Source organism: Scaptodrosophila lebanonensis, unplaced genomic scaffold, assembly GCF_003285725.1.
Source record: "Scaptodrosophila lebanonensis strain 11010-0011.00,11010-0021.00 unplaced genomic scaffold, SlebRS2 tig00000061-arrow-pilon, whole genome shotgun sequence".
Lineage (NCBI taxonomy): Eukaryota > Metazoa > Arthropoda > Insecta > Diptera > Drosophilidae > Scaptodrosophila > Scaptodrosophila lebanonensis.
The window spans coordinates 7,238,701-7,264,246 of NW_022060554.1; the positions used below are offsets into that span (position 1 = coordinate 7,238,701).

Sequence of the window (25,546 nt, forward strand, 5' to 3'; positions counted from 1 at the left end):
GATCTATGTATTGCACTAGCTTATGAAAACCAAGAACCGTTCAATAGATATAGCTGTTGAAGTTTAAGCGATGTCTGCGCCTGGATAGAGAAAATATAATTGGCATATTAAATTTCTTTTATGAACAATATTTATACTTTAAAGAATTTGTTGCATTAGAAATTCAATTTAAGAAGCTAACAAGTTGCCCTACATAAGAGTACGCACAAGACAATAATTTTGCCTCAATTTTGCAATTTATTTATTATTTCGCATAACCCAAAATTCCATTTATTTGTACAAGTGCTTGTTGAAATTTTCCACGCGCCCAAGCTGCACAAAAAACAAAACCATCTGACACTATAATAACAACAAAAGACAACAACAATCGCAGCTACAAGAACAACAACACGACAAGAACAACAACACGACAAGAGCAACAAAAACGACCAATGCCATGCTCAAAAATTTACGGGTATTTGGGGAATTTTACGCTTTTCCAACTGCTACAGAAGCAGGAGTAGCATTAAATGCTTACATGTTGATTTAACAGAGCAGGCCAAGCTTCATCCGTATTCTCCATCTCTCCTCTCCTTTTCTTATCCTTCTCCATCCTCGTCCAACCGCCTGCTCTCTTATTTGCAACTCCTCATACTACTTTGCATGCACTTTGCCTTGTTGCTTGTTTATTTCAGCTTCTTCGTTCTTGCCTTTTTGTTTCGACGCCAAGTTTTGTTGGCTTGCCTATGCTGTTGCTGTTGTTGTTGTTGTTGGTATTGTTGTTTTTGTTATTTTTGTTGCTGGTGCCTTTGCTGCAGCTTTGGCTTGCAAATCTTTGTTTATTTGCAGCTAAAATGCAAGGATTTATTGTAATTTTATACACAAGGCAAGCAGGATTTTGCAAGCGGCAAACAAATTGTTGCAAAATATGGCCAAGCACGAGACGCTCATAAACATTTCGCGCCATGTTGCCCAGATCTGTGTGTTAAAGCACAAATAAACCAACAAATGTAAAATGTTTAATGAGAAGCTACACAAATTGGATGGATTCACATACGAGTGCATGCAATAGATTAATTGGCAACACACATAATTTGATTTTTATGCACTGCACCCGAATTTCGAAAAGGCATAAATATTTAGATCGATATCAATATACCTTAACAATACATATCATATATTTTTATATAAATACATTTCATTTAACCTTATTCTTATTTGTTCCATTTTTAAAATATAACGCAATATTCAAAAGATTCATAATTTCAAATTCAAATGTTTTTTTATATTTTCATTTAGTTGTTCTTTCGAAAGCGTGTTTGAATACTAAATCTAAAATGCGTTTCACTGCACATTATTTTTATGTTTTTTGGTAAGTCGTCCACTATCGCCAATTGCATTATATGTCTTTGAGATAACATGGTTTAATGGAGGGACCATTTTAAAAGCTGCACCAAAAAGTAGATTTTTCAAAATATAGCCTTTTTAACACTAAACGCGACTCTTTTGAACTTAATGGCGGAGACGAAGGTAAGAAAAATTGAATTACTAATGTTAAAGCGTCGATGGGAAGATTCTTAGTTCTTGTGAACGCTGCTGCTAAAGGAATAACCTTTCTATACAAGTTGGACTTTATAAGACCAGCAGCGTAGCTCTGATTTGGTTGCATAAAAGCGCTTCACTTAAAAGGTTGGCTAGACAACCCAGCTTTGGGGTAGCTTAGCTGACACCTCGCCATATGTAAATGACTTGCTTATCAAATAAGCATCGGGGGTATTTTTTCCCCAGAACAATGCCACTGCACGCGCCATGCGTGTGAAACAACACAACTGTGCGTATGCGCAATTTTCACATTGTTTCAATATTACGTATACGCAGCGAAGTGGGTAGAATGGTGGTAGCTTTTATGTGTATCAGAGCACGGCACGCAGTTGGTTGTTGGCGTTTATTTTGTTGTTGTTGTTGTTCTTATCATTGTTGCTGTTGTTGTGGCTGCTGCCATTGCCGCCAGCATTCGCAAGTATGCAAAAGTAATGTGAGAAAATTAAATTTTTCGTGGTTCTGCCAAATGTCTGTGTGGGTGTGGGAATGTTCGAGTATATCTCGTGGATACACACACGTTTTACAGCTGCTACAAGGCATGTTGCTTGGCATTAAAATAAAACCTAATTTAATTGCCGCTTTCAATGCATAAGTCTGCTCATATTGTTGCAGGCTAACTATTCGTTTATTTTTCTCTTAAAAATAGTTAATTAAATTTTAGACATCTGCAGCCTCCTAATTGAATGTATGGGCAAACTTATTATTACTGGAATTTGAGCTTGTAATTTATGTTTAGGATAGGTTTTTGGTTTGTGTCCGTAAAATTGCGTGATCGTGTTTGACAATTAAGTGTGGAAACTGCATAAGGCTTAGTATTACTGGATTCCTTTGCTTTCCTTTGTCACAGGTAACAAAAAAAAATAATAACATCGGTCCTGCAAGTTTCCTTAACCCGAAAATATAAGATAAGATATTGAAAAATGATAAGTACAAACCAGTAAAAAATTTAATGCCAATTACTTTCAAATTTGTTTTTCATTATTTACTAGTGTCCCGACCCGGCTTCACACGGGTAGCATGTTGGTTCTGAGTTCACATTAATTTGACCTAACCGACAAATATAAGACAGTTTGTGTAATTAACAATAACACCGAAAGGCGTAATTTCAAACCATGAATTACTTGCCTTACTTACAATAATTTCGAATCGCCTGATTCTGCAATAAGAAATTTTAATGGATCTGGTGATTAAGATTTTGTTTTAATTAAAAATAATTTCGAATCGTCTGATTCTGCAATAAGAAATTTTAATGGATCTGGTGATACAGATTTGTTGAACTTCATTTATAATTTTTTAAATTCACTGCTACAAGTACAAAATTAAGTATGGATACACTCGGCTTAATGTAATTCATTGATGGGATCTGTAGTCAATTGTGCAATCGTATAGAAACGCTGCACGATTTAAGCCAACACTTACAATATTTCTTCTTGCGCGTCGAAGATTATCTCGTCGTTGATCTGTGAGATTAGCTGTACGATTTCTCCTTTCTAATCTACCCGTTTCACGGGCTGGCTCTGTTTGCTCTTATGTTTGAGAAGAATGAAACAGGGCCCTATTTTGTGCCACACCAATGCGGCGCTCTTCTCGTGCAATGTTTTTAATAGTTATTCTGGACGGATACAAATACAACAAATCAAAAACCATAGAAATCGGTCCAGCCGTTCCCGACTTATAAGTGTTCGAACAGACACGACTCTGCTCTATATATATACAAGTATAAGATAGATAGAAGATGAATTAGAAATTCACTCAAATTTCAGTAACTAAAATACAAGTTTCAGTAAGTAATATAATTTGACTGATCAAATAACTCTTTAAATAGTCCAATGGCTATAGCGAAAAAATGCAAAGAATTGTTATCAAATGAGAACGCTGTCCTTTAATCTCAACTTGCACATTCATTTTGCTTTTGCTAGCCACACAATACAGAATACACGTACATCCATACATTCGTTCAAAAGCAACCATCAAAGTGCTCCTCAATTGCATGTCAGTGTCCACTCAGTGCCAGGCACGTAGTCTGAAAACTCACAAAACCACAAAAGCAACATGCACTGAAATTGCAAATGTCAATAATGATGGAAGCATAGAACTTTGATGAGTTGACTAATTGACTCATTTTAACTACAAAGCACAAAGCACGACAGAAATTGCAAGTCCAACTGACAGCGGAAATGACGAGTAACGAAGAAGTCAAGCAATATAGTATGATGATAAGGTAAGGGAGCATACACCATCGATCTGTATATATTCATAAAAAGCAAAAGCTTAAAATAAAACATTTTCCTTTTTGTATTATTAGTGTGGTTTTTTGCCCTCATTAGGAAATGTGTGATTCCAACATGTGGCTCTTTAGCAATTACATTTATTTTTGTTTATGCAGTTTAGAGTAGATTTAATAATTATACTTATGTATATGAAGCTTGCAGTTTCGCTAAGACGTTTTTGGGCCAAACAGGGTTGGGATTACAAATAATAACACAAAATAAATCTAATTATAAATAATTGCACAAAGTATTATTCCAATAGAAATAATATATAAAAAAAATTAATTGTTTTTCCTCATTCAACGATAAAACCATTAATTAACGTATATATATAGTAATAGAAAAGAATGGGGAAAATACTCCTACCATTCCAAAAATATAAAATAAATTCTTCTTGCCAAGGAACTAAGAGAGTCTTCAGACCAAGTTTGGTTCATATGGGCTGTCGGTAGCGAATCCAGATCGTTTTATGTCCTCATTTTGATTAAGAATATATAAAATATATGATAGAAAATGCTTCTTTCTACCTGTCACATACTCGTCCTCGTTCACAAACGTAATGCCTCTATTTGCCCTTCTGGTCCAGACTACATAAAAAGAATGCTAAGATTTGGACAGGAGTGATGGTTCGTAAAAGAGGAGAGACAGAGAGAGAGCAACACTACAACACTATTGAAAATAATTCATTGAAAAAGTTCATAATTAATTGCCAAGGTCTTCTTTTTCGATTCATGGTAGTAGATTTGGCAATGCGGGTATAGTGATCAGTCACGAAGAATGAGCTCATTTCACAACACCAATTATGATAATCATGCACAGATTCCTAAGGATAGTATATTCATTTAGTTAATAATTCAAAAATCTTTTTATAAAACATTTGTTTCTATTAGGACACACAGTTGAAATCAGATGGAGAATAAGAAGGACACTTGAATTGAAAAAGTTCTACCACTGCCTGCTCCAACTGAAACAATTTGAAATATTTCGCATTATGCTATATTACTTACTGTAATGTCAAAAAACTTGTATATTTTGCAATGTTTTGTTGTTAATTATTCTGTGAGGTTATCATAGCTTTCTTGTCGAAAATAATTTGTTTGCTAAAAGGGTATTTTTTATTTATTTTATTTTTCAAAAATCATAAATGTAACTTACAAAATAACCTGAATTAAATCAGTTAGTTTGCTATGTGGATTTCTCAAAAACGTGATGTGCTCTTTAATTTTTATATGACCCTCACATTTCTCTTTATAAACACTTATGTAGGATTTCAAAAATATATCAGAAATAAAAGGGACTTAAGCAAGATCTCTTCTTACGTTACTCGACATTATAAGGTATTGGCATATTATTTATTTAGCTGTAGCTCAACAAAGAGGCAAAATCGATATTTCACTTGAGTTACCTGTTTTACTAAGTACCTTCAAAATCAACATTTTTAATATGACACAAAAGATCGGAAGGTGTGAAAAGCATGGCTTGTATAAATGCAAGATGGAGGGAAACATTTTTTTAATAAAATTCATTCAGTGCCTCATAAAATATCTGTGCATATACTATTTGTTAAACAAAGCTTTTTCTACTAAGAGCTAAGAATGTGTATGTGGGCTTCATCACAATTACAAACAAAAACAGGGAATCACTTTTTATTGTGCGCTCCGTGAAAAATTGTAGTAAATTCCTCTTTTTCAATTATTTCGCGTATAGTGCGTTAAAAAAAAAAAAAAAAAAAAAAAAAAAAATCACCCGGAAACCTAGTTTCACCTTGGCTTTTTGGCAATCGTTTAGTATCCTTATTTTCTTGGATTCCAATCAACAATTAATCTGCTGTATGGGGCTGCTCTGCTGACGTATACACGTCATCGAAGCAGAGACAGCCCAGAATTTTTCTTCTTTGCTTGTTTTTGCAAGTCATCTTATCTCACGTAAATGAATGCTGATGAAGACTCGGCCGCTCTCGGAGCAGCTGAGGAAGTAGTCAATAAGCTGCCGAAGTACGTGGAGATGAGAAAAATTTCTGGTAAATCACCTTCGGAGCTGAGAGCAAAAATAACCAAGGACTTGCATATGTCAATGGGAAAACCATACTTAAAGCCGTCAAGCTCAACCAGTAACTGGATTGCCTCAACCACTTGTACATCGACTACAAGTACCCTAACGTTCTCTGTGGTGAACTCTCAATCAATGTATACTACAGTAGCGACATCAAATGGCAGTTTGTGCTCCACACCCGCCGTTGTGAGTACACCGGCTTCAATCACAAACTTAGTTGCAAATCCAACTCTGGACAAATTTTGCTCGTTTCAAATGTCAGTACCCGGTATTAATAGGAAGCGGAAAGGAGCCGTCGAGTCACTAAAATCGGCTCAAAAAAATAAGCCAACTCCTGTCAATACAACCCAGGGACAACGAACTGCGTCCTCCTCTCCGGCAGCGCTTCAAAATAATAGATTTGCAGCCCTTTCGGAAGAAGCTGATTCCATTATGGAAATGGAAGAGCCAGATTCCGAAGATCCATCGAGCCAGCAAAATGAAGCCAGCCGTTTCCAGCAGGGAAGTAGTATTCCTAAGCCTCCTGCTATATGTGTGCCACAAGTTAACAAATTGGATAAGCTGGAGGTGGCGCTCAATTCTGCTGTCTCCCCTGACGATTACGACATACGCACATCGAAATCTGGGATCTCGCGTATTTATACGAAGAATTCGAATGCGTTTCGTGCAATAATCAAATTATTGTCCAATCAAAATTGTCAATTCTGGCACCACCAGTTGAAGGAGAACAAACCCTGCAGATTGGTGCTCAGAGATATTCATCCCAATGTACCCAGGCAATTAATAGAGCGCACCTTTACCGACAAGGGCTTTACAGTTTTGAATATATATTGCCCCAGAAAACCGGACTGGCGTAACATTCAAATTAATGAGGAGGATGGTGAGGACATAAATAATGTCAAAACAAGACAAAATATGTTTTACGTTAACCTCCAGAACGCACCCAACGTTGCTGAGGCACTAAAAATAACTCAAATTGGTAGACACAGGGTTACAATATCAAAGGCCAAACAGAGTAAAGAGCTGGTACAATGCTTCAGATGCCAAGATTTCGGGCACACGAGGAACTATTGCCTTAAAAAGCCGGTTTGCGGTAAATGCTCGGGGGACCATGATACTGGCTCAAAATCATGTAACCTGAATGATAATGGGGAATTTATATGCGCTAATTGCGGCGAAGACCACATGTCGAGCTTCAGAGGCTGCAAGGTAAGAATTGATCTAGCCAAAAAACTTAAGCCAGCTGTGAGGTTGCCGAGAGATGGTCTAGTCATCGGTAGCAATAGGAGTTACCCAAACAACCAAGGCAATAAAGTACAGTTCATCTCAAGCTCTGCTGTTAAGAGTGGCTTCTCTTACGCTGATGCAGCAAGGCCAATTGAAGGAAAGCGTACCATCGCGCCAACAAACCAAAACTCGCCCCGGGCACACATTTCCGCTGAAGATTGGCATCTAAACAATAAATTTAGTATGCTGGAAAAGGCGATTTTTGATCTAAACGCAAGAATGGATCAAATGTATAAGCTCATTCAGGAAAATATGGATTCCAATAGAGCCTTCCGTGACTTGGTACAAAAACTAATATCCAAATGTTAAATCCGCTGTTAAAAATCGGATTATGGAACGCACGGGGCCTGGTCAAAAACAATGATGAACTCAGGCTTTTCCTAAGTTCAAACTTGATCGATATCATGTTAATAACCGAAACGCATATGTGTCCTGGCTTGAACGCATATTTGCCAGGATACGACCAGTACTACGCTAATCATCCCAGTGGCACCGCTAAAAGTGGTTCTGCAGTCATCATTAGATCAAGTATCGCTCATTCACAGAATGAGCCAATTCTAAAAACAAGCATCCAAGCGGCCAGCGTAACTATACCGACGAATGGTGGAAGCATCAAAGTCTCCTCCCTATATCTTCCTCCCAATGAAGCTTGGTGCAGGGCCGACTTTGATCTATTGCTTGCAACCTTAGGAGATAAGTTTATTGTAGGCGGTGATTTTAATGCAAAACACCAATGGTGGGGTAATTCCAGATCTTGCAGGCGAGGAAGGTGTTTGCAAGAGGCCATAGCTAGTACTACTTGCCAAGTTCTTGCTACTGGAGAGCCAACTTTCTACTCTTACAACACACGGCTTAACCCCTCTGCACTAGACTTCTTTATTGTCAACAGGATTGCCCTAAACAGACTCACCGTTGAAACAAAATATGAGCTCGCATCGGATCACCTTCCAGTAGTAGCGACGCTACATCATGCACCGCAATATAATCCCAAGAGGGAATATATTCTACCACCTGGCTCCCGTATTGATGTTTTTAAAGCCGATCTCGAAAGAAGAATTAACCTGAACGTCGAAATTAACAGCCCAGAGGATATCGAAGACGCGATATCAATCCTCATGAAGAACATTTCACTGGCTGCGTCTTCTGCTGCACCGAAAACTTTACGCTTGCCAACCCAACATAGTCAAGCTAGTCTACCACCAACGGCTGCTGCGCTCTTAAGCCTGAAAAGAAGAGTCAGGAAAGAATATGCAAGAACTGGAGATACTCGCATTCATCAAATCTACAAAAGACTGTCCAATCGACTGCAAAAAGAGCTTGCTAAAATCAGACAAGGCAGAATTGATGACATATTGGAAAGTGCTGGTCCAGATGCATCATTTAATTACTCGCTCTGGAAGCTTACGAGGCGATTCAAGAGGCTGGTCATCCCTAAGACTCCAATTAAGGATCCTTCAGGTGGATGGAGCTATTCCAGTCAGCAGAAAGCTGAAATCTTTGCAAACAGCCTAGAGGAAAGATTTAAGCCTTTTGACTTTACATCAGCAGATAGGCGAAGGGTAGTCGAGCTTAGGCTGGAGATGCCATTCCAAATGGCCTTGCCTGCAAGCCCAGTTACACTGCAAGAAGTGGTACAGCAGATAAAAAATCTAAAGGTCAAAAAAGCGCCTGGAGAAGACCTTTTAGACAACAGGACGCTGAAACTGCTCCCCACAAGGGCTCTGCTGTATATTGTTTTGCTCATGAATAACATACTCAGGCTGAGGCACTTTCCAAACTGCTGGAAAATGGCGCTAATTACGATGATTCCAAAGCCAGAGAAACAGCATACTGAAGTAGATGGATATAGGCCGATTAGTCTGCTACCTGCCCTCGGGAAGATGATGGAACGCGTGATTCTGGACCGGATTCTCCAGCTCGAAGCCGTGACGCGCAGAATTCCAAAATGGCAATTTGGATTTCGAAGAAGTCACGGAACACCGGAACAGCTCCACCGTGTGGTCAACTTCGCCCTGGAAGCCATGGAGCAAAAGATGTACTCAGTGGCTGTGTTTATGGATATTAAACAAGCTTTTGATAGAGTGTGGCATGATGGTCTCCTCTGCAAATTGAAAGGCATACTAACTCCTCAATTGTTTCAACTCATCGAAAGCTTTCTAAGGGACAGAAGCTTCAGAGTTGCTGTTGATGGAGTGAAATCCACGAGGCGCTCAATTTGTGCAGGAGTGCCCCAAGGCAGTGTTCTCGGTCCTACCCTGTATACATTATTTACTGCTGATATGCCTGCACCGCAAGAGATCCTTGGAGTAGACGAGAATGACGCACTAATAGCTACTTACGCAGACGACACTGCGGTGCTTACCAGATGCAGAGATATCGATGTAGCTTCGGAAGCCTTACAGCAGTATGTAAGTAGTTTCGAGAAGTGGGCTCTGAATTGGAACATTGGTATCAACGCCAGCAAGTGTGCGAATGTCACATTTACAACAAGGCCGTCGTCATGCGGAGATATCACAATGTTGGGGTCCACGCTCAGTCATACAAATTCGCACAAATATCTTGGTGTCATTCTGGACAGAAGGCTCAACTTCAGCAAGCATACAACAATGGTCAAGCGATCGGTCATGGCAAAAGCCGGAAAGATGGCATGGCTGCTTGCACCCTGCAACAAGCTGTCTCTGCACAGTAAGGTGACAGTATACAAGTCCATATTAAGTCCAATATGGAAGTATGCGCTACCAATTTATGGCATTGCCGCTGCATCGAACCTAAATAAAATAAGAGTTGCGCAAGCTAAAATACTCAGAAAAATATGCAACGCTCCCTGGTATATGCGCACTAGGGACATCGAAAGAGACTTATGTGTCCCCAAGGTTGGCGATGTCATTCAAATGCACGCAAGCAATTACGAGAAGCGACTCGGCAGTCACCCCAACGCACTAGCGAGGCGGCTCCTGTCCAAACCTAAGAAGAGAAGATTGAAGAAGTGCCATCCAAAGGATCTCCCCACAAGATCCCTTGTATAAAATATATAATATATATCATAAAATATAATTTCATTTCTAATGTAAAACATTGTAAATATTGTATATATGTACATAGATATAAGTGCGTCCTATAGATGCTTACTATAGACAACTTTTGTATTCCCTAACTTTCAACTAGCTTAAGCTGCCATATTGGTAGTAGAAAACTAGTTTAATAAATTGTATATATGTAAAAAAAAAAAAAAAAAACAGGGAAAACATTCAACGTTGTGCGAAAAAGCAATAGAGTATGCAAGGGAGCCTAAAATATGCAACAATTTAATTTAGCATTCGTTAATTTTGTTTGCATTGTACATTGAAGTAGAAGAAATTATGCACCAGGCACGTTGAGGCTCTCCGACTCTCTGAGCTTGTGTATGCATGTAAATAAAATTGTTGCCGGAAAGAGCGGAAATTCTAATGTAAATTTCATGGCAACACATAACCAAATTTGTGCACTAAGATGAAAATGTTTATGCTAGGAGTTGAGGCGTAGCAAGCATGCCTAGAACTTGGCTACAATTTAAGCAATTGATGTACATGTGTGTGTGTACTGCTATACATATATGAATGAGGCTGTGTAGCGGAAATACTTGGCATGCCTCATTGAAGCTCGTTAGCTGACTTATGCCATGAGCGGTGCTAAGACGGCTTGCTCTGAAATGCGGTTGTCTTGGAGCTCATGTTGACAGCTCATGGCGGCACTTTCAATTGAAATAAATCTTTACACAAAATTTACCAATTTGTTGTCATAGACATGCATATAGTATATACGAAAGTACATGTATATACAAACACGCCCATTAGCCATTACACACATCATGCACGCCATTGCGTCTGTCTCGTTGTCCTTTCCATTGGATGTTGACGCCGTTGTTGTTGGCATTGTCAATACTTGAGATTTTTTACAGCTCATTCGTATAGCCAGCGTTTACTTTGCCTTTTATCTGGCTCTCTTCCTTGCGCTCAAGTGCTTCAAGTGCAGATTAGCACGATTTTGCAGCTTATGGTCGCGTCCTAGCTATCATTCTGCTTATTTTTTCGGAGCGATAAAAGAGTTTTACTGCCTACTTTTAGGGCACATTTGACGCATTGTTACGGCTGGCTGGCATTAGGGCGTGAGCAATGATTGGGGATTTTCACGCGATTATGCATATGATAGTAACAAGGTACGTCTATGTGGCTTGAAAATAGAAAATGCCGAAAGTTTATTGCTTTTAAGGATTTAATATGCACACTAAAGATTTAATGGATTTTACTAAGTTCATTCATAGAAAATAAACAAAAAAATCTATCAATCAATTCAACATTGTTTGTCAGTGCTCATACATGGGCATGTATTATTGACTGGCAGAAAATATGATACTTTTGAAAGACAATCCCCTCAACTAGAAGAATATACGGATTGGTTAAAAGACCAATAGCAGAGGAATGTAGATATATATAGGCAGACGAGACACTTACCAAAGTCACTAATGTTCTTTCTTAAATTAGAATGGGATCACCGAATAAAAAGAAGTGGGAAATAATTTATCTAAAATCTGATACTTGTCAAATTAAGTATACATTTAAAATATATATATTCAGACTATATAATTTCATCAAATCTTGACAAAAATTATGGCATTTATTTTCTTAGTATTGCAAGCATTTTAGATACCATTGTTGTATTAAAGCTTGAAATATTTTGCAGTTCTTAATGTTTACAATGATGACAATATCTTCTTATCTATCTCCTTATTATATCAGCTGCCTACACTTGTCAAAATTAAAAATAAACATAAATATTTTTATATTTTTTGAATAATAAGCTTTGTATTTATATATAATTGTAAATTACGAAAATTATATTAGTATCTCTCAGAATACTGTTTTTTCATATAAAAAGAAAGATTAGTGTCTGAGTATGAAAGTTTCATCTTTTATGGAAACGTAAGATAATTATATTTAATTCAGTTCATGGTTTTGCATGTACATACAAACTTATAAAGCTTGATTCGCTGAAAGTAAAGTGGCAGCAAAAAAACTTTCTCCAATGCTCCCTAAAAGTAGGCTACAATATTTTTTCCTCATATTTCAATGCCTGTCGGCGCAACAAAAAGACGCAAAGCTTTCGGCATTTATGGTAATTTCTTAATTTCAACACACTGAATGCGTCGACAGACTACCCCCGGACATCCCCCTTTCCTTCCACAAACAAGCGACAATGTAAAAATTAGGCTAATGGCCGCCTTTGTCAGCAATAGGCAGGAAAAAGTTGTTGGCATAATATAAAAAAGAAATCATTTGCACCTTAAAAATGCGCATGGACACGCACACGTGCGCAGGAGGAGAGTGAGAGAGCAGAAAGCTGACCGAAGCAATCAACGACACTAACTCACACACACGCACACCTACTATACTATATACTTGAATACACTCGTATGTATGTGTAATTTGGCACATAGAGAAATGCGAAGCAAACAAATTAGAACACACACGAGTGCATTGGCCACAAGAATAATTTGACAAAGCTGAGCAAGGGCAAGAGGCAAGGAGCGACTGTTCTGACTTGGCAAGTGATAGAGAAGGAAAATATGCAGACAACTGCTATGCATGTCATCAGCTAAACTTTTGCGAAACGTGTGGAAGGCGGCATAATAATAATTGAGTAGTCAAAGTAAGTAAGACTAAGGTGAAGGAAGTTTCCAGAGCCTCCGGGCAACGATAAATGTGCTAGAAATGCAAAATAAATGTGCCACACAGAGCGCAAAGAAATGAGTGAGCGCAGCATTGGCCATTACAAACAGACAGACAGACAGACGAGGCGTATACGCAATTTAAGCCGCTTAAAGCCGCCAAGCAGAAATATAAACCGAAACGAAATCTGTCGCACAAGCCGGGCGGACCAAACTTCACAACTGCTAAGCTGCACGCACGGCGCCTGCCATGAAATATCCAAGACCTCCGGAGGTTGGAGCGAAAGACAGCAGACAACGCAAAAAGTCCTTGAGCACGAAAAAACATTTCGCATTTGCCCATCCTTATCTTCATTCCCGACCCATATGCCTGGCCCAAGCATACTCAACGCTTAAGTGCGTTGGCGCCGACGTCGCAGTTGCAGTCGCAGTCACAGCTGGCGTCAATGTCGATGTCATGTCGCTGATGTCGACAAGTTGATGTTGAGGCGCGCGGCCAGCGGCTGAGCCTGAGCTGCTGACGGAGGAGTCAAGTGTCGGGCTCCACGGATAGAACAAGTAACTGTAGTCGCTAAAGTTCCACGAATTGTTACCGCCACACAAACACATATTCCCACACAGAGCGGCGGATAGACAGGCAGCAAGTTAAGTGGCGTAAAGCATGTACTTAATCGCTTAAAGCATTCGAATTTGAAATTGAATATCGTAAAGGATATGCATGCGCGCGATGCTTGGGAACAAAAGTGCATGAGCAGCATTCACCGTATATGGATCTTATAACATAAAATGTTCGATCAACGACCAAATAGACGTGTCTGTCTTCCTGTTCGTCCGCTCGTCGCTCCGGTTGAACACATTGTACCCACAGCGACCACACTTGGAGCGTATCACAATTCCTTGACAACGCAAAACTTTTATACTTTTCAGCATTTTCCTTCCTCTTTTCCTTTTTAAAAACTAAATAGCCAAAATGTCAAATAGTCTGCAGAATTGTACAGATTGTGTAAAGTGTTTAACTACTTTATTTTAAAAATAATATGGGGAATCAACCTATTTTAAAACACAAAAAATTGAAAGAGTCGATCACGCTAGATCTGACCAAAGGATACTCAATGTATATATTTTTTACATTTTATCTCAAAATATGTGTCAATTCGTAGTAAATAGGTTTACTTGATAAATTAATTGGGACGGGCGCAGCTGATCGAATGAGCGCCATTATTAAGTAAAGATATTCAGTAGCATTCAAATTCATCGTTCGTTGACAACTATGTCAGTACATTACTTACCAGATGGTATAGAACCGGACACGTCCATCCGTTTGTTGTTTATTGTTGTTTATATTAACACGTTCTACATTGTCAATCAATCCATTTTGAGAAAAGTTCAATATTTGCAAGTTTAGTGTAAGCGAATAAAAAATGCAGTGAAGAGCTAATATTTTAACGGTATAAAACACTCCAGTTATATTTGAAGTGTTACACAAAAGGAATATTTGATATTTAAATTCTTAAATAGGTATTTTAAAGCGACAACTAAAATTATTATTAGCACTTTCATGAAGAAATGATTGGGTTGGTTGATTTGAAGTCCGAAGCATGACAGTTATTTGCAAATATGGAAAATGTAACAGGTAAATGCACCTGTTTCAGATTTTTCACCACACAAGACCACGCCAGTTAGTGTTTTAAAATACAAATAATTTTTTTTTAGTAATTGCCAGAACCCCCCAACATAAGTACTATACTATTGTGGTTAAATGGATTTTGTTATGAAAGCAATTAGGCTAAAGAGGCAAAGAAGCTCTTCACAATCAAAACATAAAATGTTTTTCCCAGTTTTATTTGTTTATCGAATAAACTAAAAGCACCCAGTGTTATAACTTATAACACTTGCAGAATATTTCACTTAAAGCAAGTAATTGTATTTAATTGTATGCATGGAAAAAGCGTTCCAAAGTAAACATGGCTCTTTAAAAATAAGAAAAATCAACAGCAACAACAACAAGCAAAATCATATTTTAAAAAAAAAAATCCCCTTGGCAAATGCATTTTTCCGAGAAAGCAAAAGTCGTACGATGCCAAATCGGGCAATTGATTATTGAAATGAGATTTTTTTCTGAAAATAACGCAAGTGTCGATCGATGAAAAATAAAAGATAAATTTCTGCACTAACAGTTTGGCCGGTTGGCGCATTTTTTCTGTATCGTAAAATCAAATCAACATTGTCTTCACTTTTGACTTCTTCAAACAAGATATTTCGGGTTCTATTCGGGACTCTGGCACCTTATTTCGGGATCATATTGAAAACGCCACGTTTCATTGCTACTCACGATGTCGTAAAGGGTATTTGTGTCCTTTTTTTTCTTTATGATGTCCTTCATAAGTATATTGAATTTTCAGCAACTTTGTCGCCAATTCACACACTTTTTTGTAGCCTAAGCGATCGGACAAAAGGCGATATATTTATTGAAGAGAAAATCTCAATTTCATCACGACTATTTTTAACCTACGAAAAAATCAATCACCACCATAAACTTGGTCCAACAATTAAATCGTTTCGATAAAAGATTTATCAAGCTTAACACAAAAAACTTCGTATTAGTAAATGGTAAACTTTACTCGATTTGTGTGCTACTTTGTGAGAGATAACTCCCCTTCCAGTAGAGCAAATGTCATGAACATTTATTGGAACTCGCAAACGATGTCCATATGTACATTCTGGCCGGTTGGCAGTCACATATCCTGCCATTTTTAGGAAGCTCCTTATATGATATACATATACATTAATGCAGACATTTAGCAAGTTATTTTGAACATTTTGTCTAATTAAAACGTTGTTTAATAAAGGCATATACTTAAGGCCTGAGTGGGATGAGAAATATTCAAAGAAAAAAGTTGATTGTCGTTCGAAATCGTAGCACTCAATGCTCAGGCGGCATTAAGAATGTATGACATTTTGACAATTGATGGACGCCCCCATGACAGCAAAGTCAGCGGAGTCAAAGAATCGATAACATAAAATATGCATTTATTCCATATGCACAGACAGAGCAGTTGGAGAGTAGGGGACCAGGAGAGCTGAAGGCGCCAGAGGAATGGACTGTCAATCTGTAATTTGCTTTTATCAAGTTGATTTGATTTGAAGTGTATTTGCCTTTGTGGGTGGCGGCGAGCAGTGCAAAATTGCAGACGCGAGCAAAACCATACAATAAGGTACAGCAAATTAGCACAGAAATCAATTATTTATAATGTAATTGTCGTTGTTTGCATGACGCTGTTTACGAGTCATACATACTTATGTATGTATAGTCAAACTATATATACATTTATACTTGTATATAGTTAACATAGAATCTATATAGAGTGTGGGCAAGGATGTGCGTGCAACTACTCGTATTTGCTGTGGCTAATTAAAGTTCAACATATTTGGGCTTGTGTAGTTTTTATTTTGAGTGTCTCTAATTGAAATTGACACGGGCGTGGCATTTAATTTGCTTGCGTGCGCACTTAATTATTCGACAGAGATAGCAGGCCTGGAAGCTTGTTTGTCACATGCCGATTGGTTTACACAACTTTGTATAAATTTCGAAACCCATTTTACGACATGTTATTCTACTTGATCCTTTGGCTCCTGCCCTTGCTGCCTCACACAGCATGTGGTTTCACTGTAACCGTCGATGCTCATGAAACCGTTTGCTTCTTTGACATGGCACACGTCAACGACAAGCTTAGCATTAGTTTTGAGGTGATGGAGGGCGGCTTTCTAGACATTGCAGTTCGCATTACTGGTCCCAACGAGGACGTGCTCTACCAGGCCAACAAGGAAACAACCGGCATCTACACCTTTACGGCCATTCAAAATGGCAGTCATACTCTATGCTTCGACAATCGACGCTCCACTCTGACGCCCAAGATCGTCATGTTCCAGTTGAAGGTAATCCGCGCCCTGTCCTACTACATTGATCCCTCATTGCGCCACGACGATGTCATGGAGCAGGTTATGGTCCAGGAAATGGTCAATATTCTGTCTGGCAAGATGCTTGCAGTAAAGCAGGAGCAGGAATACATGCACGTGCGCTACACTGGACACCAGGGGGTCAGCGAAAACACACACTTTCGGGTCGTGGCCTGGTCCATGCTGGGACCCACGATGCTCTTGCTCATGACCGTCGTAGAGGTTTACTATCTGAAACGTTTCTTTGAGGTACGGCGTATAGTCTAGTTACTAATATTAGCTGATGCTTCCTTAAAATAAATCGTTTTTAAAAGAAATGCTTGTAAAAAGTGTACGACCTTTTATAACTAATATTTCATTTGTTCATTCATTATACTTTTATGAATTAGCTTTTAATTAATTCTATGGTCTTTTTTCTAAGTTTTAATTTTTTATAAAAATGTTTGTTTGTTTGTATATGCTGAGATAGCTTAAAAAAAATGAAATTCGGTATTTATCGGACTTAACCAATAATTGATTAATACTCAATGGATGACAGTTGCTCGCGTTTGCAAGTATTTAATAAAAAGATTGCTCCACCTTAATCCGTACCTTTTAGCCATTGATGACCACAATATTAAAAACTGATCAAATATGTATTATCCCTTATTTAATTAGTGGAACACCATCCCATCCTTTATGTGTATAAATGCATGGAATTCAAGGAGTATTAAGGCACGAAAGACCAGGAGTTGCGTTAAAGTCCCTTTGTGTTAAGCTTTTGAAGAAACTCTATCAGAATATCAGGCTATAAGACATTCGCTTGTTAACTGAATTTTATTTCAATTGCTTTATGTTCTGATTTATTTGCTTATAACTGCCAACAGTAACATATCTCCCTACTGACGGGAGATCTGCCAAAGATTAAGATTTTCACTCCAACATTCAAAAATGGATGAATTACCTGTTTTAAAATAGATTTAATATACTCAGATAAATACTTGATAATACTTCAGAATTTAATTTTCATTAAGAAGCTGGTATAACAGGAAGTTTCCATTGATTAATCGACGAAATATAACTATTTTGTTAGAGTTATGCATCATTCAAATCCGCTAGTACACTAAATTATTATGTTATTAAGAAGTTGCCAAGACAATAGATTGGAAAAGTGCGCAGACACTGCTCATATTAGTTGCACTTTTACTGTTGTAACGACTTTAAAGTCTGATGCTATTGACTAACTTCACAACCAATGTTATTGTGTCTTTAAACAATACCGTGGTTTTCTCTTCGAAGAATTGACCCTCTTAAGTTCGCGTCAAAAGACACGCTTCTATGTTGGTTTTCAATTCTTTATTGGCAAATTGGTACGACAACTTTAAAATACATAAAATTAAGCAAAAGTAAATGCTAACACCGACTCAAAAGTAAAAACTGACACACACAAAAATTGAGCGAACCTCAAAAACTCAGCACAAAATTCTACGTGCTGTCAACAGATGCCGATTCGCCTCTCCGGCCCTCCCCCGCCATCATTGTTTTGTGGACTTTATTTGCGCGCTGCGCCTTTGGCTGCTGGTTGGATTGCTGCCTCGTTGGCTGCCTGACTGCCTCACTGCCTCCGTGCTTGACTGCCCGGGTCTGTGAACTTTTGCTTTCATTTTACGCCAGGGAGCAATATTGTGCCATAGATGGCAGCTGGCAAGCCGCGTTGCTTCTCTTTTTAGCTGGCAACTTAGTTGCTCATCTTTGCTGTAACCAAGGCAAGGAGTTTACTTTGGGCCACCCACAGACGCATACAAACACTTACACACAACAACGTGCTTCATTTTATTATATGGGAAAAAAAGTTACTTCTTTAGTGTATATAGTATAGAAAAAAACCTGACGCGACATTGTCGTAAATACAAGGCGAAAACTTTTGTTTGTATGTACGAGAACCCCACTACAAGTTTCTCGGTGTATATGACAATGCAAGGAGACAAAAAATTGTGAATGAATATGATAAGTTTTGGCATTTGTGCTGAAGTTCCTGCTGCTGCTACGGCATGACATCATAAATTTTTCCTAATCCAATGTGGGCACAGTTTATAGGTGAAATGAACTTTATAGATACTTGAGCGTCAACTTCCAGATACTTGTGGGCTAGCTAAAGTTTTATGAGCTGTGGAGCATATAAAATGCGTAACCAATTGTAGCAGCCGACATGATACAGTATTTGGAAAGGTTCAGTGATTGCGAGGCAAACAACCTCGAACTTACTATTGGCAGTATATTACTAGAAGTTCAATGATGAATCCACCTTTTTCAAACAGAGTTGTGTCATTTTCTATTTTGCTAAACGACGGGCAATTGATGAGACTTCAAAAATAAAGTTTAGCCAAGTACCTACTATATTCTCCTGCATGCATACTTGCTTTACATTTCGATGAACAAGAATATGTTCACCACCTGCTCTGTCCTTTTACTTTATAAGCCAGCTTGAATTGTACAAATTAGTCCTTATTATTGCTTTGCGTTACTTTGAGGCATAAAGTGAACATTAAACAATATAAGTAAATACGGTAAACGACCACAAAGTATATTAAGTTAGAATAAATTCAAATGAATTAAAGAATATTTGTTTCAGTCCATAATTTTTCTATGTTGAAATATTGTAATTCATAAACATACACCTCCTAAATAAATTATGATCTACATGGATACAACCACTCATCTGAACATTTTAATCAAGCAAGCACTCTTTTTGGTATTCCATATATATTCAATCTAAAATATTATTTTACAACAAACTCTCCTTGTGTCCATTCTCCAGCCAAACACAAAAGTCCTTTTTGGAGAATATGACTTCCCATTTAACAGAATTTGATAGATATTTGAAAGCCGTTATATCAAACTTTCGCATTTTATTTCCTGTCCATTAACTCGTATGAATGAGAAGGATATTATCTTTAGATTTCGAGAAAAATAATTATTGAATATGTAAACATTTTTATTATTTTTTCTATATGTTACTGCTATAAAGAATTGCATCTTGTTTTTCAGAAATCATTATTTGTATTCTTTCATTATAAGTTTTCTATAACATATAATATTTTTTCATTATTATTTTTATTCCTCTTGCTGGGAAAATTGGACTTTGTAACATATACCATAGCCTTTAGTTACAATTTTTTAATTACAGCATGGTATATTAAATTACAAGTATTCCTAACCTAATAACAGCATTCTCTCATAGGCGAAATTTTTTAATTATTATTAATTATTATTATTATGAGGCAAATTAACTCCAATACCAAATTTTAGCTTTGGATTAAAGAAAATATAGGAGCAAATTAAAGTTGCTTTGTCTTTAAAAGAAAACGTAAGAAATCCATGTTTTCCAATCTTAAATTAAATTTTATAGCTATGCCTTGACAGTGTCGATGTTTATGTTATAAAAGAGTAATAAAGAAATTTAAACGTTTTTGGCAATGCAGTTCATTGATGGACAGAATGAAGGGTAGATAATTAGTTTGCTGTTATTTAATCTTGTCCTTAAATTGATACGTAACTATACTGCTCTTTATTTTAACATAAGCACAAAATTAGTATTTCAGAAACACCTCCTGCCATTTGAAATTCAATTAACTTTTTATTGCTAATAAGTTATACCAAAAAGAATATTGTGCAGAAAGCAATTTACTTTCACCTTTTCGCATCCCCATCTAATAATAATGTTCCATTTTTTCCTAACACTCATTTTATTTCACATTTACATTTTAGTGGCCTCAATTACGGATTCCTCATCCCACCATAATTGCATCACTTGCACAGACCATAACCAGGCAACGCAATCGCCAGACTTTCGCGCCTGCCTCCAAAGCAATTCAATTTTCCATTATGTCATTTTCTAGGAAAGGAAGCAACAACCCAGGAGGGCACAAGCTTAACCCATAGCTCTAAGAAATGTCTTGTCAGAAGGGTGAGCGTTGCAATGTTAATACATTTTCCGCCGCGGAATGTCAGTAAAGGAAACTGGAGCTGTCATCGACAAGTTAGCTAGCAATGCGTATACGCAATATCTATGTGACTTTTTCATAAACATAACGCGTAAATACACTATATACTTGTACGACTGCACAGAAAATGCAGACTAAAGTATCTGGATTTGTCAGTTCCACAGCAAATGTTTCTAAATGTGAGTTGGCACTGATTTTGCCGATCAGAATTGCAAGTCCAAGCAATTTTTTTGAGCCTTCATATGAGATTAATGGAGCCAGCTGTTATTTGATATCAATCAGTTTCTACTTAGAGGATCAAAAAAATTAATATATATGTATGTTTGGCTACCGTAAGTAGCTTCAAAACACCACCAAATACCACAGCAATTCATCCAAAAATTCATTTACTATTTTCCTGGTACAACTTCACAAATACTCTTCTATTTGGGAATAATTACAGATAATACTTGTAAGCTCAATATTAAACACACATTATTAATAAACACTCAACAATGGATTAAGTCCAACAATCTTTCACATGATGCAAACTGTGGATAATAATATAAAGCTCTAAAAAATATAGGTTCATATATGCTTCATCTTTATTAATTTATTTATTATTTTTTAATTTTAATTTTTAATTTTTTTAATTAATTTAATTTATTAATGTAGGGTAAACGTATTCTTCAAACGTTCTTTAAGCTCAACTTGAACAGCAGCCTAAATTTAAATATTTTTGCGAACTTATTTTCCAAAGATTGTTTTCATATCATAGAAGAAATAACATTATCCTGTTATAGCGACTCATTTCAAAAGCTTATTTACCTTTTAATGGTTGAAGAATAAGCTCCAAAGAGTTTAATATTAAATGCATTATTTATAAAAAAAAAGCTAGAATGCGCAGAATATTCTAAAAGGAACAATAGAAATTAAAATATTAAAATCCCTTAATTCTGAGACGATGACATTTTTCAAGCTCAATAACTTCAATGGTAATAAAATAAACTCATAGCTTTAGAAAAAGTTGAAAGCTAACCCTATTTCTATTGAGAACTCACTAGTGCTGAAGCCCTGCATGACATTTATTTGCAATTTTCTTCCCTTAAACTGCTATGACTCACCTCGTTTCTGGGGCGTCTGAATTGATGGCGATGGCACCGAATGAGATTGGCCCACGAGCAGGAGCAGCAAGGCAAACAGCAGCAAGCCCAGACATCCTCTATTGTTGGTTTTACTTTTCTTATTGTTCTTCATGTTGACGGCGATTGTTGATCTCTGGCTTTGATTATATCCCAATGATTTCATGTTCATCATGCTCCTGCACTTTGAACTTTAACACATATTACACTTAATATGCACCACTTTTATATATTTTATTATATCGTTATGAGCTTTTTGTTGCAATGAATTTTCTATATTGATATTGATTGTTTCATTTATTGGCGCATGTTTTGCATTTTTATTATCATTTGAATTATTGCATTTCATGGAATGCCTTAATGCGTTTTTGTTTCTCTTGTTATTATTGTGTTGTTCTTTATGGTCTTTTCCTGCTGCACAATATATTATTTTATGGTATTTGAGTGCATATGTGTGTGTCTGTGTGTTTGTGTAACAAAAAGAAAAGCAATGCATTGCAATGGAATGGAATTGTTGAAAAATTTTCAATATAAATTTTGTGCGGTTGTATACATGTTTTTTTCTTTTTTGCACTGCATACAGCTTAAATAGAGCAGGACATTTTATGCAATATTTGTTATTAATTAAAAACCAATTTACACATTAATTGGGTCAAATATTACGCATACGCCACGCATGATAATTGCCAGAACTAAGTTTTATAAATTAAGTAAGAAGCATAAGCCATAAAATATTTTCGCCAACATTTATTATCGGCCACAATTTCCCGCAAAAAGGTGAAATATGAAGGGAAAATAAAAATGTTATATGCCTTCGCATCATTCTTCATTAAAATTCTGACAAGTCAAGGACTTCGACGGCCACAATTTGGCACATTTTTCGTTTCCACATTTCCCGCTGAAATTGGCAACGGATGCCAAGCAAGTGACTTGTCCCCAAATGGAAACCCGCAAACACATAGAAAAACAAAGGAAAGTAACAGAAGCGGCCAAAGTCAACAGCAGGCTCCTGCATGAGGAATGTGCGCTCTAGAGCTTGAAAAATTGCAGCAATTAGTGCGTTTGGAGGTCAACGTGTGCTCCGCTGATATATGGGACACCATTTTTGGTTGAATATTTGATGTCACTTTCATTTTTGTGTCATTTATTCCACCATGTAGAGTATGTATATTGGTCAGAGGTTATGCAGCAAAAAGAGGCACAGATGAGTTTCGCGAAAAAAAGTGCAAGTTAGAAACATGGAACTTGGTATATTTTAGGAATAAATGAACATATTTCAACACTTAGAAAAGTTCATATTCTACCCACCAAAATTATATCCGACTATTCTACAGCTATGATAGCGAAAACAAATTATAAGAAATGTTGTGATATATCTTTCATTAAAGTAGTTGTTCAGGAAGTACGAAAACGAAATATACTTTATTTAACGCCAGTTTTCATTAATTTATTAATTTGCCGTGCCATTTGCTAATAATATACTATTGAAACTGAAAGTCGGTTGCATAATTTTTCGCATTTAATGTCTACTAGACAAAATAACCATGGGAAACTTGAAAATTATAATCATGTTTACATTCTAATGTGAATGAAAATATATGTTTTTTTATATTTGTATGAGTATTAGCACTGTCTTAAAGTTTTTATCAGTGTATTGAATACAGTTTCATATGCAATTTATTCATTTATATATCACAACGAAGCACAATAAACTGCACATATCACTGAAAGGGCAGATATCACCAGTTCCCTCGATTAATTCCTGGTCTTTCTTCTGTACTTTTGAAGTACGAGTATCATTCTTATGTGTTACACACGGCACCACAGCACACACATGACACAATTTACGGCAATCGCTTGTTCAATATTTCAAAAGACGCTTCACTTTTATTGCACCACTAGGCTGGCGAATTATTTATGCAAGAGTTGGGGGCAGCTGTAACAACCGAAACCTTAAAACAACAGCAACAACAGAAAATAATATAAAAACAGGCAAGAGGCTAAAACTGTAGCAGCAATAAAAATCAAAACCCTGCACATTGGCCTGCATATGGCGCAAAAAATAAAAAGGAAAAACATCAACAACAACAGCAGCGCAAGGCAGCCAAATGAAACACAAACAAAGCGTGGATGAAGTGGCCGAAGGGGTTGTAGGTCGCTGTTGTGAGTTTGGGTGTGAAGGATACGATTGACGGATGTAGCACGCGCACCTTTTCTTATTTTTATTGGCCGCTGTTGCCGCTGTTGGCTGGCACTTTATAAAAAATCACGTAGCCGCCGCGTAGTTGCCAGAAAATAAAAAAGAAGAGACGCTGCTGGGCAAAGCAGAGGACACTCACTCAGTCGCCCTTTCACAACACAAAAGCCTTTTACAAAGTTGCACACCGTTGGCGTTTTTATTAAAATTTAATTTTAACGAGCGCGCGACACACGGCGGGCGGAATTATTACACAATGCGACTTACAATCAAAATTTTTTGGTCTTTGCACAAACGCGAAAGTCGTGCACACAAACGGAGACAGAACCGACGATGTTATCCTGCAGCCGTTTGCAAACAAACTGAGTGTGTGGTACAAAGCGCGCGACGTTTTAATAGCACTGCCAACTGAGAGCAAGCAACAATGGCAACCACACGACCCACGAGCAGCGACGAGAACTTTGAGCTTCGGCTTGCCACGGCAAACTGAAGCAGGCTCGCCAAAAGAATCGTCTTCGCAGCATAAAAGCTTCAACTGTGAATGAAAGTGACGTCGAGTTCTCACCTTTACTACGAGCGAAACGGTAACATTTATCTAACCATCAAAGCTCTGCTCACAATTTAAGCCGTCTCTCTCTCTCTCTCCTTGCGCTCTCACTGCCAACATATGGCGTTTGTTTACGCGCCACCAGCTGTTCGCAATATTGACACAGTAGCACGTGCTCCTCTGTACTACAAAGTACCGCAGCGTTGACGTAAGCTGCATTATATAATCTTGTACGCAGGTGTTGCATCAAGTTCGTAGGTCTTTTACATATGTACATATATTTTTGTAACAATGTATATCATTATAATTCTCATGAACACATGTCGCTCAGAAATGTTGCACGTCAAACATTTTTCTTAAAAACAAGAAAGGAATACTAAAGTCCAGCATAAATACCCTGTACCATCCCACAAAAAAAAAGTATTAAAAAAATTTAATTAACTAATTAAATTAAATATAAAATTAAATATTTACATCAGAATCGGTTCTATTCGTGTTGGTGTACTTGTACATATGTATGTGTGCATGTCAAAGCAGCAACAAATACAGCTGCGGCAAGTGGGCCTGGTTATATGGCTATAACTTTCTTTCTAATCAACCTATCATAATTAAACTTGGTATACGGATATATAATCATTAACTGGAGGTGACTACCAAATTTTTTTCAAAATTCCAAGAATTACGGGAGTTATAGAAAATCTTGAATAGATTGGGGGGGTTGAGTGGGGGATGCATCCGAAAAATTGAACAAAGTCGTCCTTTCTCGGTTTTAGGAGAATCTGGATACCAACTTTGGTTATTCTAGCTCTTATACTTTCGGAGATCCTTGCGTTCATACGGACAGACA

At 37.2% G+C, this 25,546-nt stretch overlaps 2 protein-coding genes across 2 annotated transcripts in view; one reads left to right on the plus strand and one right to left on the minus strand.

The window, feature by feature from the left end:
* Window positions 1–22,070, minus strand: part of LOC115624902 — a 95,292-nt gene extending 73,222 nt beyond the window's left edge. The window contains exon 1 of the mRNA XM_030519751.1: window positions 21,938–22,070. Coding sequence (XP_030375611.1) covers window positions 21,938–22,070 — 133 coding nt within the window. The remainder of the gene's footprint in view (window positions 1–21,937) is intronic.
* LOC115624827 (transmembrane emp24 domain-containing protein 2) lies at window positions 16,465–17,168 on the plus strand. Its single transcript, XM_030519673.1, has one exon. It carries the CDS (start codon window positions 16,501–16,503, stop codon window positions 17,116–17,118), a length of 618 nt encoding a protein of 205 aa, XP_030375533.1. The 5' UTR covers window positions 16,465–16,500; the 3' UTR covers window positions 17,119–17,168.
* Window positions 22,071–25,546: the final 3,476 nt, after the last annotated feature.